The 18805-nt window shown below is 43.9% G+C and overlaps 1 protein-coding gene across 4 annotated transcripts; it reads right to left on the reverse strand.

Annotated features, from left to right (window-relative positions):
- Positions 1-224: 224 nt before the first annotated feature.
- Positions 225-17259, reverse strand: golgb1 (golgin B1). Of its 4 annotated transcripts, none has more exons than XM_063905983.1 (20): positions 17184-17259; positions 16469-16547; positions 15516-15707; positions 15290-15403; positions 14818-14985; positions 14583-14699; positions 14083-14196; positions 13200-13902; positions 13028-13104; positions 11892-11952; positions 6488-11486; positions 6000-6411; positions 5685-5918; positions 4268-5089; positions 3934-4127; positions 3450-3609; positions 3126-3226; positions 2969-3040; positions 2512-2599; positions 225-2399 (listed from the first exon to the last, which is right to left on the reverse strand). In XM_063905983.1, the coding sequence occupies exons 2-20, from the start codon at positions 16535-16537 to the stop codon at positions 2262-2264; spliced, it is 8835 nt and encodes a 2944-aa protein (XP_063762053.1). In that variant the 5' UTR covers positions 16538-16547; positions 17184-17259; the 3' UTR covers positions 225-2261. The 4 variants fall into 4 exon arrangements, with proteins under 4 accessions (XP_063762053.1, XP_063762051.1, XP_063762052.1 ...); XM_063905981.1 differs by having other exon boundaries at positions 14568-14699; XM_063905982.1 differs by having other exon boundaries at positions 14583-14705.
- Between the last annotated feature and the right edge of the window lie 1546 nt (positions 17260-18805).

Raw genomic sequence — 18805 nt, forward strand, 5'->3', positions numbered from 1 at the left:
CACATTAAAATGAAATGTTTTTTGTTTTTGGCTGTTTTATTTTAAGAAAAGCAACATAAATTGGTTTAAGATGTCAACGTTGGAAGCCATCAAATCATTTTGTATGAAAAAGTGGCTAAAAATGGTTATTTCCTTAATTACAGGCACGGAAAGCAAATTATTTGAAGGCAATAGATTAGTGTCCCTTCAGGAAATGTCACATCCTGCATGAAAATTAAATAAACCGTAGCTGAACCTGTTTTTAATAACATAAAATGACATAATCTGAACAACTTTAACTTCCATCTTTAAGTAATTCACTGACATCAGTACAAACAGACACAGCTGATGTGTTTAATCTTTATTCTGTGCTGAAAGAAATTTAGCTAAAAGTGATAGTAACTTAAATGTTTAAAGAAAAACTCCTACAGAGAAGCATTATATTTTAAAACCAGCAGTGAAATTGTGTGCATTTCAAAATATCATGTCACTCGCTTAATGGTCAAAATCACAGATCAATGATACCCATTTCTTAATTGTTTCACAAATAAAAAGGATACAATATTGTTTTAATTAGCTGAATTAAATAAAAGAAATCAACTGACAAAAGTCTAATTTAAAAAATAACAATGTTTTTTTCAACACAAATGAGCAAATAATTAATGCATCTGTCCCTGATCTAAACCACCATCACTTTTATTACATTTTAGTTAACTATACAGCCCTTTTTAAAGTTATTTACAGTTAAAGTATATTTCAGTGTGTAACATAAACATTAAAAGAAGATGCGCACAGATCACTCACCAACATTATGCGATTAAATAAACAAGAATCAAGAGGATGATGTCAGTATACATGTGGATCTTTCTGACTGTTATGGCATTAAATTATGCTACATTAGAGTGGATTATAATAGGATGGATATTGTTAGGAATCACAGCAGTCTTTCTCCTTAGGAATGAATCCACACTGCAGTAACACATTGCACCTGAAGGGCAGCTTCACCTGCTGTAAATACTACAGAGCAAACTGTGGAATCTAAATCAGTGCAACAGAAGCATGGACAGGAGGGACTTTTATTGGATATGTTATGAGGGAAAACCCACTTCCACCTACCTATGTACAAATGTGACTATAATGCTCCCCTTTCTCGTGATTTATATAAGAGGAAAAGTAAAGGAAACACACAACAGGAATGTGAACGAGCAAATATTGCACTGTGCTCCGATTTTGTGCATGAAATGAGTAGAATAGGAAGAGACTGGATCATAACAGCATGTCCTGAACCTCAAGCCATCTTCAAAGGTTTGACATTTTGACAAATACGCTAGTTCACTTTTTGGCGCGAGATGGATGAAAATAGTTAAACCACTCTCTCGTGTCTGTTTAACTCATCTGTTCCCACAACAAGGAAGAAAAAATAGTACAATTTACCAGCCAAATCCAGATAAAATATGCAAGTGGATGGAGATTTCCATTATTTAAATAGAAATGGATAAAATTGAAAAAAAATAGTAAGACCGTACGTCAGGTGACCCTTTTAAATCCAATCTAAAAAGGCACATAAAGAACACCATCGTGACACACTCAAAAAAGCAAACTTAGTCCCCTTATTCCTCCCTGCTTAGTTTTCCTCAAAGTCATACAAGAGCAACATATTTAAAACAATTGACAACAACGTCCTTGATAAATCTATATACTTTGGATAAAAGATAAATGCTGCATTAAAGTGGTTCGGAATAATCGGAAAGTTACGATATATTTAGGTACGAAACTTCACAATGTCCTGCCATTAACCAACAACACTCACATTTAAAGCAGTAACATAAATGATTGTTGCTGTTTATGTAAAGTGACCAGGATAAATAAACTGCTTTTAGCATGTTGTATAAGCTCCATCTAATTAATGAAATCTTCTCTGTAACGTCCATGTTGGTAATTGTTAAATGGACTTGCTTTTATTTTAAGTCTATCTCTTCTTCTGACCACTCAAAACGCTTTGTTGTTTTCACATTACAATTTAAAACTCATAAAGACAGAAGAACAACTTCCCAACTCTGGGAATTGGATTATCCGAGGGGCACATGAATGCAGCATTACGTCCTGTAAAGTGCAATGTGTGTGTGGAGAGCCTCCTACACACCTTTCTATAATTTATGACATTTAATGATATTTAACATATGGATGGCTTGGGTTAGGTCTGCGTGACATTTCCATTTCCTTTCCCCTCCTCTCTCTAACTCTAACTCTCATGTGTCAGGTTTTTAAAAAGGGAGCTGTTCTCAGAAAAACCCGCCCATACACAGCAGCAGCAGGACATGCACAGTGAGCAGATAGAGGCTGAGCAGCAGAGGAGTGCGCTGGCGAGAGCAGAAAGCCCCTCGCAGCATCCTCATGAAGCCGGGGCCGCCTCTCCTTGCCTGCAGGAGAGGGAGGACAAGGTTACGGCAAACATCCAGTTCATAAGTCTGTATTATTATAGTTATAACTTTGACAAATGAGGTGGAAGGGGGCCGTTAGTGGGATCCTTACGCGAGTGATGGCTCCTTCCTGCTCGATAAAAACGGCCGTCTCCGAGTGATCCTCTTCCTGTGCCGAGTGCCATGTACGCTGGCTGTGACTAAAAATAAAAAGTATAATAAAACATGTTAGTGGTGATATTCCGTCAACCAAACACATTTATCAGAGCTTAAAGATTTTAGATTTTTTACAGATGAAGAACATTTGTTTTAAAGCACTGTTCACTGTTATTACAAAACATGATGATTCTCTCAACGACGAAAAAATAATTATAAATAACAAGCAATTTTGTTATCATTTTTATCATGTTTTAATAACTGAGTGTCATTGTTTTGGATTGAAAAAAGCAAGTTGTCGTCAGAAGCAATCCATTTTACATGACATAGTGATTTCATCTAATGTATAACATCAAAGTATTACTCTAAGCAGCTTTAAGTTGAACTCTTTTATCTGGTATCACTTTTCATACCGTTTGAGTTGATCCTGTGTGGCCATCAGCTGCTCCTCTGCAGTCACTCTCTGCTGCATCTCTTGTTCCAGCCTTATGTTAAGGTAAAATTGATTAGTGTCTGTACGTTTTATCATAAATCTTTTAAATAGTGTATCAGGTTTGACCTCTACTTTACCTTCCCTGCAGCTCTTTGACCTCAGCGATGTATGCGTGGCTGTCTAACTGGCTGCTCCTCTCCTGTGGGGCTCCGGGAGCGCTGTCCACTTCCTCTGTTCCCTGTAGAGAAGATTATAAAGTATCCACATTATAAGAAGCATCCTTATCCTATGTCTTGATGATTTCATAGTAAACCTTCTGCAAGAGCTTTGGATCAAAGGAAAATATTGGTAACACAACTTAAAAGTCAAATTGTTTAATCCTAATGTGATATGTGGGACTAGAAGAAGACACCAACACCTATAATGTTCCCTAGCAGACTGAAGTAGCAGCAAATGTTTACCTCTCTCTGATAGTGTTCCTGCTGGAGTTTGGGCTTCTGAGAGTGGGCCTCCTCCAGCATGGCGCTGAGTTGCCGCATTTGTTGGTCCCTCTCTGAAAGAGTAGCGAGGGTCTGCTGCTTTAGCTGCTCCGCCTGAGCCATCCAGTCCATACGCTCCAGTCTGATAAGACCAAGACACACACATTCATACTAATTCACAAACAAAAAAAGCGTTGTTCTTTCCTTGGTATCCTGCTACGTTTGACAGTAATGTGTGAGCCATCTGTTAATAGAAATAAAAAAAGTATATTGTTTCTTAAAATCTTATTTCTCACGTCTTGGCATTTTTAGAGCTTTTTAAAGACTGATTTAACACATTTATAAAACCAATGAATGCTTCATTTTAGGACCAATGACTGAAAGACGATTTTCTTTAACGATCTGTGGGAACATTGAAAGGTTTGTGTGTCTTTTCAAATAAGTGTTTTTTTGTTCTGTGTCTCACCTGAGAGTTTCCAACTCCCGTTTGCCCATTTCCACCACATTCTCCAGCTGCATTAAGATACTGAGCATGTCTTCGTTCTTCTTCTTCTCTTCAAACAGCTCCTGGCTGACTTTAATCAGCTCTCCTGCTCCAAGTCGAGCCAGCTCTGACTTCTGCTTCTTGAGCTCAGACGCTTGTGTCTGGAGCTGCTCCAGCTGCACACAACGAGAAGGAAAAACATTATTTGAAATAGATTTTTATGGAAATCCACGACATCGTTCACATCTGTTTATTCTTTGCCAGGAGATTTGTGATATCCATAATATTTACATTTGTTTTCGGACATGTAACTCACCAGTCTCTCCCTGTCATTCTGCAGGGCTTGTAGTGCATTCTTCAGACCCCACACTTCTCCAGTAGAGCCCACAGGGCTGCTTTGTGCTGAGTGGCCCCCTGCGTTACTCATCTCCTCCAGTCTCAGGCTCAGTTCTTGGGCCTTGTTCAGAGCCTGGTCCCTGCTGTCCTGGAGGGAGGCCATGGCTTTTGAGAAGGACTGGTTCTCTGCTCTCAGCTGCGTTGTCGTCTCTCTCTCTGCCAGCAGATTCTGTTCCACAGCCAGCAGGTCTCTGGCCAGCTCCGCCACCCTCTCCTGAGCGTTCTCTGACTCTGTCCGCATCACCCCCCCCTCCCATCGCAGCTCTGACAGCTCTTTGCTCCTGCCCTGCTGCTCCTGTCTCTCCGTCTGTATTCTCTCCTCCAGAGCCTCCACCTGCTCTCTGGCTGCTTGCAGCTGCTCCCTCAGCTTCTCCACTTCTGCACCGGGAGCATCTCTCACCTGTGGTGCAGCCTGGCTAAGAGTCTCCCTTTCCACCCTCACTGCTTCCACTTCCGTCTCTCCGGCTCTGCTTACACTCTTTACCTGACTTTCTAATTCCTCCTTTTCCTTTTCAAGAGACGCAATGCGTGCTCGCTGAGCTGCCAGAAGCTGTTTGTGCTGCGAGTCCTTCATGCTCAGGACTTGGTTCAGTTCATCGCGGTAGCCGTGGAGCTGAGCGGACAGCTGAGACCTTTCAGCATACAGGTCGTCTCTCTGGACCAGCAGAGAGCGCAGCTCTTCTTTCAGGCTGTTGTTCTCCCCTGCCGCCTCTTGGATCAGACCGTCCTTCTCTAACATCACCTGAGGCACACAACAAAATATATATATCATCAGCTGAAGTATGAAAGGGGCGATCAACATGACCCATACCTCTCTCTGTACCGCACTCATACAGTTTTGCACTTTCTACAAAAGCGTGGTTGTCTTAAAAGTAAGACAGGTGACATAAATCTACATATCAACTAAGCCACATGTTCTAAATAGGACTTGAAGTTATACCCTTGTTTGCCCTTTTATGTTTAAAATATTAAGGATGAAAATACAAAAATGAATATCTAATCAAGCCCTGCCCATTTCTCAATACGTTTCGGAGGTCGTGATTTTTATACTACGCAAAAAAAAGGAACGGTATGAACTAATGTGTAACCTTGAGAGTCATTTTCCTTTAGCTTTGTTTCATTATTGCCTCTTAAAGAGTTTGTTTAAATGTGCACAGGAACTAACAGCTGTAAGCAATCTCTTCCTGCTCCCATCAGGGTGGGTAAAATAAAAATAAAATCCCAAATTGGGATCAATAAAGTACTTCTATTCTTATTCAAATATATATATTCACAATAAAAACACATCATATTTTGGCTGCTCCAGCTGTTATGGGCTTTAGGTTTGTGTGCGTCACCTGCAGGTGTTTCTCCTCCAGCTGTTTGTACATGTTCAGGACTCTGTCTCTGTCATCCTGAAGGGAGCCCATGGCCTTCATGAAAGAGTCCAGTTTGGTTTTCCTGTTGTTGCTCTCCTCCTCTGCCTTTCGCATTTTTTCTTCCAGATCCCTCAGTTCCCCTCTCCTCTGCTCCAGCTCATCCTCAGCTTCCTGTGCCCTGCTGTCGGCCTCCTTCCTAGCCTCCTCTGCAGCCTGGGAAGCAAAACAACCATGAGAAGTGAGCAATTTGTCAACAATACATAAGAAATGCTAGAGATAAAAACCTGTGAATACCTGAGCTACAGCGTGCTCCTTCTCTCCCAGCATTTCCACCTCTTTCCTTTCCTTCTCATTCAACTCAGTCTGCAGACTCTCTGTCAGGGCCTTAGAGGAGCGCAGGTCTGTCTCTAGTTGCTCCACATTCAGACACAGCCGCCTCTCTTCAGCCTCCCGCTCACTCAGCTCGGTCCTGGCCAGGTCCACTTCACGCTGCAGCCGCCCGACAGCTTCCTCCAGAGCTCTTGCCCTCTGATTGAGACTCTCCGCCTCTCTTTTCAGAGCGTGAGCCTCATTATGTGCAGCCTGCAGCTCAGATGTAGTTTGCTGTAGCTTGCTTTTCACCTCCTCTAGGGCGGCTTGGCTCTCTGCGACTTTCTTTTCCTCCTCTTCCAGTTTCAGCTTCAAATCTTTCTCTGTCTTCTCCAGCCTGAAAGAAGAAAAACAATCCTGTAAGTTTTGAGCTAAAAAGCTAAATACAATGCAGAGGAAGAGGAAGATTTTACCTGTCGACTGATATCTGAAGTTCCTCTTTCAGGGCAGATTCTCTCTGAAGCTGTTCTCGCAGCTCCTTTGCTCGTGTCTCAGCTTCCCGAACTCCGGCCTCCTTACCCTGCAGGGCGTCACTATAGCGATTCTCCCATTGTTTGGTCTCGTCCAAAACTCTGTCTCGGTCGTCCTGCAGTGAGGACATGCAGCGCGAGAAGGCCGCTAACCTGGCCAGAGACTCGTCCAGGCGGGCCTGCAGCTCCTGGGCTTGTCTCTTCGCCGCTTCTGCAACCTCTCTGGCCTCCAGGGTCGCTTCCTCTTCCTTGTCCCGCTCTCTGTCCACCTCTTCCAGTCTCAGCTCCATCTCCTTCAGTTCGCCTCCGAGCCTGAACCTCACAGAGTCCAGGGTCTGCTCTGCCTCTGCTTTCATCGAGGCCTCTCTCTGTTGGGCGTTCTGCTCGATGGTATTTCTCTCCGCTATAGCTTCGCTTGCCTGCTTCTGGGCCTCATCCAGCCTAGATTTACAGGTATCCAGCTCTGCTTCTGTCCTTTTCAGATCTTCTAGAGTTCTGGAAGTCTCCAGTTGGGATAGTTCTAGTTTATTCTGGAGCTCGTTATGGCCTTGCTGCAGCGCCTTAGCGTCCCTACCCATCTCGCTGATCCTCTCCTGGTACTTGATGCAGTCCTTCTGCAGCTGCCGGACCTCAAGCTGCTTCTCCCTCAGCAGCTCCTCCAGCTGACGCGCTCTGCTCTGACTGCCTTCCCTGACCCTCTGAGCGGACCTCAACTGCTGCTCCAGCTCCCTCTGCTTGCCAGACTCGGCTTCAGCTTCCGTCCTCTCTCTCTGCGCCTGCCTCATGTCCTCCTCCAGCCTGGCAGACCGGTCGCTCTCGCTCTGCGCCTCGGCCTCCAGCTCGGCCCGCTCCCTCGCCAAGCGCTCCACCTCCCGCTGCAGCTCGGCCAGGTGCTCCCGGTTGTCAGCCGCCTCCTGCTGGTAGTCTGCAATGCTCCCGTTGAGCTGGGCCAGCTGGTTCATCAGACGCTCCTCCAGGTTGTCCTTCTCGGTTTCTAGGCTCCTGAGCAGCTCTTTGAACTGCGCCTCCCTCTTTGCTCCCTCCTCCACCAGGCTCTTTTCTCTCGCTTTGCCCTCTTGGAGGCACTTCTCTAGGGAGGCCACAAGGCTCTCCTTCTCTTTGCTCTCCTGGAGATCTCGCTCAAGAGAGGCCAGCTCAGCTCTGAGTCCAGCCTCCTGTTCCTGCCACAGTTCCCGCTCTGCATTGACAGCTGCCTCCATCTCCCTCATCTTCTCCTCTAATGAAACACTTTCAGTCATTTCTGCTTTTTCCTCAGTAGGCTGTGAGTGTGTTTCTGGTGCAGGTGCTATTTGTTCAGCTTGTGTCTCTTCCAGGTGTTTTTCTTTGTCTTCATTCTGACTCTCAACAGGCTCTGCTGTGGTCATGTCTAATTGCTTTGCAGTGACTACCTCTTCTACAACAGCTGCCTCAGATACATTCTCCTCTTTCTGTCCCATTTGCTGTTCCCTCAACTGCTCAATCTGCTGCTCTAAAGAGGCTCTTTCTGCCACAGAAGCATCCAAGTCGGCTTTCAAAGCCGTGATCTCATCCTGAAGTCTTTCAACCTCCGCTTTAAGCGCCCTGCCGTCTCGCTTCACCACGGTCTTGTCCTGCATCTCTCTGAGTCTCTCGTTCTCCTCCTCTAACTCCATTATTTTCTGCTGCTTTCCTTTGGCAAACTTTCTCATTTTGTCTTTCACCAAATCCACCTCTTTCTGTGCCTCTTCTCCTTGTCTCTCAGCTTCCTGCCTCCCGGCCTCGTGCGCCCTCACCTTGGACGCAAGCTCCTGCCTCTCCTGCCGGGCGGCTTCCAGGACTCGCCTCACCCGCTCGGCCTCGTCGCTCACGTTTTCGTACGACTTGAGCAGAGTCTCGTACTCGTCCTTCATGACTTGAACCTTCTCCTCCCATTCTCTGCAGGCTTTGGCGGCCTCTTCTTTGGCCAGCTCCACCTCCCTCTTACAGGCGTCTTTCTCACTCAGTATGCCGTCCATGGCCAGTTTGAGGCTCTCGCAGGATGATCCTAAGCTTTGGTTTTCCACTAATGTCCTGTCAACCTCATCGATCAGTCTGACTCGTTCCACTCTCAGCTTCTCCAGCTCATCTTCAGCGGACTCCTTTTTCTGCTTCAGCTCTGCTATGAGCTTCTCAGTTTCAGCCAGCTTCTCCTTGTTGGTTTTGTTTTCTTTTAAGGCGTCTTTGCGAGAGATCAGAGCAGCCTGAAGTTTCCGTTGGAGCTGCTGGATCTTTGCCTCGCTGTCTTTTTCTTCCTCTTGCTTCTGTGGAACTTCGACCTCTAACCTTTGGGTTTTTTCTTGCTCAGCATTCAGTTCTTCCTGCAAAGAAGCTATCAGCTGATCCTTCTGGGACACTGTGTCCTGCATGGAGTGTATGAGAGAGTTCTGCTCGCTAAGCTGCTGACCCAGCTCCATGATTTCAAGGTTCTTACTATCGAGGAACTGCTTGAAGTCCTCCACCTCGGCCTGAAGACTTGTGACAGAGGATGAGGAATCTGCAGACGCCTCTTTAGCTGCAATTTCCATTTCTGCTTTCAGGGTTTCAGCGTAAGCCTCAGCCTGGTGATACTTTTCTCTGAGATCATTAACTTCCTCTGAGAGCGCATCAATCTGTCTTTCCTTTTCTCGCAGTGCCTGCAGCTCTTTGCCCAATTCCAATAATTCAGCCTCCTTCAGAGACAAACTGGTGTGTGTTTCCTGCAGCTGCTGATCTAGCTCTGCATTAGCCATGCGCACAGTCTGGATTTCTCCTCTGAGGGCTTGCAGGGATTCTTCTATGTGTGCAGAAAAGACAGACTGCTCTGCGGGTTTCTGGACCGGATCGCTGGTTTGGGGTTGGGATGAATCTGTCTCTGACGTGGCAAAATCCACCCAATCCTCCTGGACCCAATCACTTGTTGCTTGCTTTTCCATTTTGTCAGCCAGTTGCTTGGGAGGTTCAGTGCTTTTTTGTTCTTCTAATTCCCTCAATTTAGTCAGAAGAACTTCTCCCTCAGTGCTCTGCATCTCAAACCTTTCCACCAGTTCGCTGTATTCTTCTTTCTGCTGCTTCAGCTGTTCCCGGTGGTGCCTGTCTTTCTCTTTGGCTTTGCGGATGGTTTCCTTGCGAGATTCTTGAGACTCCTGAACTTTCTTCTGAAGGTTTTCGCACTCTGCTTCAAGAAAGGTCACTTGGGAATGTAACGCGGTTATTTCGGGGGAACTGTCAGCCTGCTGAGGGTTTTCAGCTTCTTCAATGAGCTTTTTATTCAGAGCAAGCGTTTCAGTGAGAACTTGATCCTGTTGAGTAATCTTCAGCTCAAGAGCCTCAACTGCCTCTTCTTTGGTTCTTAAACTTTGTTCAAGTTCGATCAGTTTAGCTTCCATTTCCTGAATCTCCTGCCCTCTGGATTGCTCTGCCTCTGCGATGTCTGCAGTAGTTTCAACTTCTCGCTCTTTCAATTTCTTCACTTCTACATCAAAATCAGCAACCTTCTTCATGAGCTCTTTGCGTTGCACAAGTGCAGCCTGCAGCTTTTTCTTGGTGGTCATCAGTTGGGTCTCCAGCACTCCTTTCTCCTTTCGCACACTAGCAAGTTCATCATCAGCATGAGCATCTGAGTCTTCAGAACTCACTTTCTGTTTCTCGTCTTGGTCTTTCTCAAGGTCTACTATCTGCTCCTTCAGTGATTTCACTTCACTGTTTATCTGGAACTTCTCTTCCTCTGCTTGGAGGAGTTTTGCCGACATGCTGTCGTTGAGTTCCATCACCTCTTGCTCCTTATGGCTGAGAAGGAGTTGCAGCTCGCTGATCTCCGTGTCCTTCTTTGATAGAGTGTCATTATTGAGCTCTGATGTCTGAGAGTATTCCAACATGATGCTTTCCATATCTTGAAGTCTCCTTTCGAGCTCAGAGGAAAGGAGCTCCCTGTCCTCCAGCTGAGCGCTCAGCATCCTGACCTGCCCCTCCTGCTCTGAGAAAGCTTGGTGAGCTGTTTCCAGATCTGCCTGCAAGGCCTGGATCCCCTCTTCCTTAGTTTTACTTTGAGTGCTCAAAATGTCTATCTGTTCTTCCAGGAGCTGCATTTCAACTCCGTATTTCTCCGTCCCAGAGCTGCTGTTCTGAAGGAGCTTTTCCATCTCCTCTCTGGTGGATTTGAGTTCCTCTTCAAAACTATTGGACTGGGACTCTGCTTCTTCTTTGGCAGCAGTAAGGGACTGTGTTTTTTCTTCCAGGCTCTTGATTTTCTCCTGCGACTCTGCAGCTGCATCTCTGAGCCTCTGAAGCTCTGCCAGAATCTCACTGTACCTTATCTGAAGCTCCTCAGCTAAGGCTTGCGCAAACACCTGACCAGAGGATATGCTTTCCTCTGTGGTGGAAGAACTCTGCTGAGTCACGTGAACTTGTACCGTCTCTCTGATAATGACAGAGGAGGACTCCACTTGAACTGTGGAGGTTTCCTGCTCAATGCTCGTCGCCTCCCAGGACTGCAGCTGCAGCTGGCCAAAGTCCTGCAGGTTGGACGGCCACTCCTGGCCTCCATCTTGATTCAAAGCTTCCAGGAGGGTCCAGCTGCTGTGGGCCACCTCTGAATCACTACTGGCCACCATCTCATCTGAGGAGGCTCCTTTGGATTCCTCTGGGGACTCAGACTGGTCTCCGATGAGCTCTGGGCTGCTCTCAGTATCAGCAGACATGGAGAGGACTGACGAGTCTTCGGCAACTAAGGTGGTTTCCTCTTCACGTGAATCCTCCATGAAACTAGAAAGAGCTGCAGAACTGTCATGGGGCGGTGTATCGGCATCCTGACCCTGATCTGGAGTCTGTTTGTAGTGGTCAGGCGATGTAACCCCACTCTGCTCAGTGGCCTGTCTGAGGGACTCACGCAAGGCCAGCAGCTCATTGTCTCTTTCTAAAAGCTGCTGCTCTAGTTCCAGGATGTATTCTGGGAAAGACAATAACAGGAGGAAGTGTTTAGCATTATTTATACTTCTTGAAGATGAGAATTACTTTATTAATCCCAGACTGGGACATTTTTGTGTACCTTGTAAATGTAATTGCATGGCACACTGATTTTCTCCTGATGTTTGTTATTTTATATAACTGCTGTCACAAAATAGGGAAAATGTACACTAGTAGTTGTAGCAAGTAACTATAGTTGTTATAAAGGATAAATAATAAATAAAGGTAGTGGAGTAGAAGTATAATGTAGGAAAAAAATCACTGGCTGACACTCAGTGATGTCAAGGTATTAGCCTAGTAACCCAGAGCTCTGTATTTGTTTGCCTGTATGAATGCTTCCATTTAATGTATAAGTTTCATCTTAGAAGAATAAATCCAATTTATGCACCTTTTTTAGCTTCAGTTGAATCCTGGTCGGATGGTTCAGTCACATCATCTCTTTCAGGCGTCTGAAACAAAATAATGAGAAAGGATGAGAGGATTCCATTTTTTAAAACCTTATTATTACAACATACAGTACAGAAAACATGTTTAAAAACTTGATATGGCTTCTATCATTGTCCTTAATCTTTGTCAGCACTATATATGGCCTACAGTGAGGACGGGATAAGACAGTAAGTTATAACAGGGGATCAGTGCAGAGGGGATTAGGGACATTTCCTTTCAGAGGATCAGATCAATCAGACTGCTCTTTAGTCTCAAAATACAAGCTGACGGTGCAAACGGTATATCAATGAAAGGGGAAAATACAATAACACGCTTGTCTTACTTTTGGATATTAATAACTACTTTTTAAACCTCAGCCTACACCAAGCTTTCAGTTCTACAATAAAAAGTATTTGCAGTTAAAGCCTGTGCGGAGCATCGAGGAGCTTATTTAGGATTTCCTTCTAAAGTTAACCCATAATGCTTCTTCTTCAGGATAGCATTCGCTTGATGTTTATAAATCATATCTGGTGTAAATGTATGCACAATGCTCTGTTTGGAATGTGATGAAACCGGATAGACCACATGTGTAGGTGGCCAGGCTCGCATTGTGACCGTTCGTCAGGAGAAAACCTGTCCAGCGAGTTGCCTCAGGTCCCCCAATTCTGCCTTTTGGGCTAATGTCACGTCACAGTCTTCCCTGACAAAACATGATTTTAAAATCAATGTGCCTTAATTACTGTTATGCCTATAAATGTTCTTACTTTGCACAGAAATTATGTGCACACGCAAAGTTACCATTAGATTGAAGACATTTGTCCAACTGTAAGTCAGTAAAAAACTATGAATACCAAAACTGTTCATTTCAGTATGGACAGTCTTATAAACTCCGTCGCAATGTAGAACGGATCCTCTCTGTTTTTATATTTCAATTGTGTCATTTTAACAATAATTATTTCTAAATTCAAACAAACAATGCTCACAAGATCGGATGACAACGATTAAATACAAGGTATAAATGCAAAAGCCTGCCCTTACTCAGATAATGCATCCAGATCATATGTAAATATCAGGAGTCAAAATGTTCTTAGCACTCACAGTTATAATTTGTTGCTCCAGCTGTTGTATCCTGGCAACGGTTTCCTCCTGTTTTGTGGTTTTTCTGTCAAGTTGTTCTGAAAAATTGAAGATTCATGTTATAACATGTTAATAAAAAGGCTCGACAGAAACACACACAACTTCATAAACCAACACAAACACATTATGTTACCATGCAGGGTTTCCATGGTGTGGGTGAGCTGCACACAGCGTTCCTCTCTCTCACTGCATTCATCTCTCAGCCTGGTCAGTTGTGTCTCAATGGTCTGCACAGTGTCCAGGAACAGAGACAGGTCAGCAGGGACAGGGACTTCCTCTGCTGCTTGCACGTCTTCCACAGCCAAAAAACGAAGATGTCTCCAAATCTCAGCCAAGACCTCCCCCTTCTTCTGGGCATTTTCATGTTCCTCCTTCAGTGACGCCAGCTCTCGCTCCCGTTTGTGTACTTCTGATTTCTCCCTTTCTGAGACTTCCTCGCTGGCATGGACGACTGCCTCTCTCAGGGATGCAAGCTCGCTTTCAAGCTGGAGTATTTCCGCCCTGTCGCTCTCTGAAGCATCATGGCTGGCTTGTACGGCTGCGAGTTCAGCCTCTTTCATCAGAGACAGTTGTCTCTCCAACCTGGCGAATTCCATCCTCTCCCTCTCCAGAGCTTCCAGATTCACATGCTCTGCCTCTCTCAAAGCAGCCAGCTCGCCGTCTTGCCGCACCAACTCAGCTCTGTCCCTTTCAAAGTCCTCCAGGCTGGATCGGAGGGCTGCCACTTCTGCATCGGCCCTGCTGGCCTGCTCGCTCCACCGCTGCCTCTCCTCCTCCCTCTGCTTAGCGGCCTCAGACAACTCCTGCTCCATCTGCCGGAACTGAGCGGTCAGGATCTGTGCAGAAATTAAACAAGAGAGAGGCAGGACTTGAGTGGGTGTGAGCAAACAATGCATAATAATGACATGCCATCAAGATGAGGGTGTGTCTGTTTGAACAGTTTTCCTATCATCCAACAAGAGTAAGAATAATTGCATGTGCAGAGCAGTCAACATGCAGTAAATCCAGATCCGTACCTGTTTCTGTTGATCCGCACTGCTCACTTCCTGCTGCAGCATTTCCAGCACTTGGGACCGCGAGTTTAAGGCCTCCTCGAGCTCCTCACAGCGCCTCTGTGCTGCATGCAGAGCCTGGGAGAGCAGAAAATGACTGTATTAACGGTGAATGTATCTGTGATGTGTGGTATTTACTTCATAAGTTAAAAAAATGTGGCTTGTTGTGTTCACCCCTTTAAGATGAACTGAGGCAAACTCCAGTAATTGTTTGGATGTCTTATATGTTGCAGAGATTGTACTGTAAAAACAAACTGACTCAACTAAATTTACATCTTGTTGACCTATGTTTATTTGGAGTAATAATAAGAGGACTAATTGATAATCACCATAGCTCTACAGATCAACAAAAAGAGAAAAAAAAGAGAAGGGGAAATGAAAGAAGAAGAAGAGGTTGAGTGGGTCAATAAATAAATAATCTACAGTTACAGTACAGTTATTTGAATTACTCTTGGATCTTGTACCTGCTGAAGCTGGCCGTCAATGTGGGACTGTGCTGTGACCCCAAGAAGCTCTTCTTCATGTTTCTGGATCTGTTCCTGGAAACGCACATCCTTCTCACAGACCACAGCCTGCAGTTTCTGCAACTGAAAACAAAAGCCCAATAAATCATTTAGAAAGAACAATCATTCACATGAATCAACTATTTTTATTTCTTGACAGAGTAGGTGCATGTTGCTCAGGACACAGTTATGTCACCTGTTCAGCGTGAGCAGATTCCTTCTCCTGAAGGATTTGCTCTGTGGTCCGGAGTCGCTCCTGCAGCTCTCTGCTGTTCGCTTCCTCCTCACTCAGCCGGTTCTTCAGTTCTTGGAGCTCCTCCTCGACTGCAGTACCAGCACCAGTAAAAGAGCTGTCTGGACTCTGCTGTAGACAAAACAGATGATGAAATCAGATAAAAGCTGTAAGCCTTATTGTTGGTTTTTAGAGAAGGAGGGGCATATCTCAGTCTTTATAGGAACAGAGCTATAGGAACTATACAGGGAACTGGAGGAACCTTTGCTACTATCATTCAACCATGACCCTTTTCAGTGTTCACACATTTAAAGAACAAATTCCAGGACTTTAAAGCACATTTTTTCAATTTTCAAGGATTGCAGTCAAAGCAATAATGTATATAATAATCAATCACTTGATTAGGCACCCTGGATTTAGCCTTATTCAAACTTACTGGTGCTCCTCCTTGTCCTTTCAGCTCAGTGATCTGTTTGCTGAGTGAAGCCATCTTGGCTTTGGCCTGCAATTTGAGTTTGGTGAAGCGAGCCTCAGCTTCGTCTTTCTCATTCTGTGGATATAAAGCAAAAAGCATTAGCGCCATGTGATAAAAGACATTAACATAAAGAACAAGATTAAGAGAGTTTTGGCTTCTTTATAGCAGACGCAAACAGGTTATTTACCTTGAGCTTTGCATCTTTGTCAGACAGCTCAGTGTCCTTTTGGTTGAGCTGGGTGTCTTTTTCTCGTATGAGCTCCTTCAGCTGGACCACCAGTTGTTCCAGATGAGCCAGCCTCTCCAAGGCCTCTTCAGGGGCTTCCGACTCCCCTGGAGCCTGGCCCTCGCCGGCGGGGAGCTGAGGCACCAGCATGCCCTGTCCAAGGAAAGACATATGGTCAGTTTATTTGTTATGGTTAGCTAGATTTCAAGGTTTCAAGGTTTCAAGGTTTCAAGGTTTTATTGGTCATATGCACAGCAGATACAGCCCATATGTTGGCAATGAAAATCTTATGTCGCGTGCTCCTCCAACAACTCCACATACATGGTGCAAATAAGATAAATAAAATAGTGCAAAAAGAGAGAAGAATATTTACAATAACAACAATAAAGATTTGAGGATGTGAAATATATACATATGTGGAATACATTGAGAGTATTTAAACACTTTACACTGTTGAATGAGGAGGTATGGACAGATGCATATATTATGTATAGCAGATGTATATGGGAGATATGTATAATATATAGATATGTGTACTATAAACAGATATGTATGGCAGATGTGTATAATATATATATATATATATATATGTATGTGTGTACTATAAAAAGATGTGAGTAGACATTCACACAGCTCAGGAGTTCAGCAGTCTTATAGCCTGTGGTATAAAACTGTCTCTGAGTCTGGTAGTCTTGGTCCGGATGCTGCGGTACCGTCTGCCAGACGGCAGCAGACAGAACAGTATAATCATTATAAAGGGTTTTGCTAAGTGTGTCTTCTATGTAAAAAGAACCTGTAAAAATTACATTTTACAACTTGAGAGTGGACCAGTGATACATCTTTAATTTAAAAGTAGAAGACACACTTAGCAAAACCCTTTATAATGATTTGTTATGTGCGTGTTGCTCTCCCACCTGTGGGTCTCCATCTGGGCCCTCCTCTCCAGAGAGCTCCTGGAGGACAGTGGCCAGACGGCTGAACATAAAGATGCGACTGTGAGGGGAATAAATATATAATCAGTAATGAAGGTTCAGTGTTTCCTTATTTGCTTCTAAAACATTGATTCCTGTTTTACTTTAGTCAATAAGTGTGAAAAGAATTCAATGTTTTTCGGAACCAGACATATTGACAGAACCTTACTGACAGAAATAAACTATTTAACACATTCTGTCTTTACATTTGCAAACCATTGGCAGAGACCCCCAACCTATCTTCTCCGAGTTGGATCGAACAGAGCCGACCTCCTCCGAACCTGCCGGACTCTCCACTGCGGCTGCGTCACTCTTTTTGTGAACAGCAACGATTATAGCTAGCTAACGCGAAAAATGAACGGCAAACTTTTCAAGCAGATGGACAACGATGTCTTTAAAAATTAGAAGACACATTTTAAGATTAAGAAACAGCAGTGGAAGGGGAGCCTGCGCCATAACATCCGGTGTTTACTCTGGCTGTAGTTTGCATGATTACAGTAAGTTAGCTAATGCTACTTGGCTAGCTAACGCTGGTAAATAAGGACAGCTTCTTTAAAAAAAAAAGCATCGCTGAGTTTTCCTCCTTGACGGATGACAGCTCTACTTTGCAGCCCAGCAAGTGGTGGAGTTTTTTTTAAGGGATGACATTTTGACTCACCTGTGCGAATGCTTCTCAGGTGAATGTATCTGCTTTGTATGTGATATATTTCCTCGGATGGATGTCAGAGCATAGCCACATCACCAAACACTCCCGGAAACAAAATTTCCTCTGCTCTGATTGGACAGCCGGGATCTGCGTGTCTAAGGGACGGTCTGCAAATTCACAGGCGTTTACTTCCAAGGGAGTATCTGCATTCAGTATACTTTTTAAAAAACGAAAAATTAGCCTCTAAACACTATAATGATGGCAAAACATGACCAAAGTTTGAACATTATCATCAACCAAGGCAGACAGCTGGGGAGGAGCCTGCTGCTGCTGTTTCACTACACCACAGTGTTTGTGGCCTTTGTGGGGCGCACCGTGCAATGGATGGTGGACGCAGTGAAGTGGACCAGCCTGTTTGCACGCTACACGGTGTCAGTGTTTGACTCCATCTACAAATATCTGCACTGGGGAAGGAGGATTAGTGTCGCTGGTGGAGGTGCCAGAGAGATCTGCCCGAGCGCTGACATGGATCAACATTGAATCAACCTAAGGCCAAATTGAGATAGCCAACAAAGACTGCACCTGAACCTGAAGAAGATTTGGAAAATGAATATGAAGAAGCAAAACGAGGCCTTACTGAAAAAATATAGCTTTTTACTTTTTTAAGCTTTTAAATATAGCTATTTGTTACATAGTGTTGTATGTGGTTACATAATATGTGTATTCCATCATTTGAATTTGTCTCAAAGCTCTTCCAAATTGTTGGAAACTATATTGATATATTTGTGAGAGGCAAAAAGAATGGTTGCTTCGTTTCGTCACCCATATCTGCTGTTAATGCAAATGGCTTACAGGGTAATGCAAACTAGAGTAAAAGGTGTTGCCTCCAAAATTATTATTGCACTACAGCAGGTGTAGGATTTAGTTTGAAAGCTACAAACCAGCCAAATAGTGCTGTTTTTTTTTTTTAAAATCTGTGCCTGTCTGAAGCTTACATGATATTGAATTTTGCTGCAAAATATATCGTTTTTGTCGAACAGGCCAATTCATATGTGGTATTGAAAATCATTGAATGAACAATAAGCTTCCTGTGGAGATTATGCTTCCTGTGGTTTTCCTATCATAATCTGAAACTCTTATTCTGTTTTGCAAGTTTTATGGCCAGTTACGCTGCTCTTGAATGCGTTCCAGAGGCAACTGCTATGAGTTTAACCATTCTTTGAATGTTGATGTGAGAACCATTATAAGTGGAATGTTACTTTAAAAGGACCCTCAGCTGTATTTACATTTTTTATTTTCTGTTTTGTATTAGTACTTATATTTTAATATCAATATTTTTATAGCTCATTTAGCTTCCAGTTTAAGCACTAAAATGTATCTGTGTTATTTTTCTTTTTGAATGACTAATGAAGTTGCAAATTTTAAGAATGCATTGTTGAAAACAGTAACTGCACTTCTCTCTGCTGAATACCACTAACACTATACAGCCTTGAAAGATACAAAGAAACTTGGACCACATTTACGAAGTGAGACTTAATTTAATAAGCAAGCACTAAGACATGAATGATTTTATTATTTTACTCGTTTCTGGTATCGTTACCGTGATCAAAAAGCATTTTGCATTGTTTTTAAAG

The sequence above is a fragment of the Eleginops maclovinus genome, chromosome 17, assembly GCF_036324505.1.
Source record: "Eleginops maclovinus isolate JMC-PN-2008 ecotype Puerto Natales chromosome 17, JC_Emac_rtc_rv5, whole genome shotgun sequence".
NCBI lineage: Eukaryota > Metazoa > Chordata > Actinopteri > Perciformes > Eleginopidae > Eleginops > Eleginops maclovinus.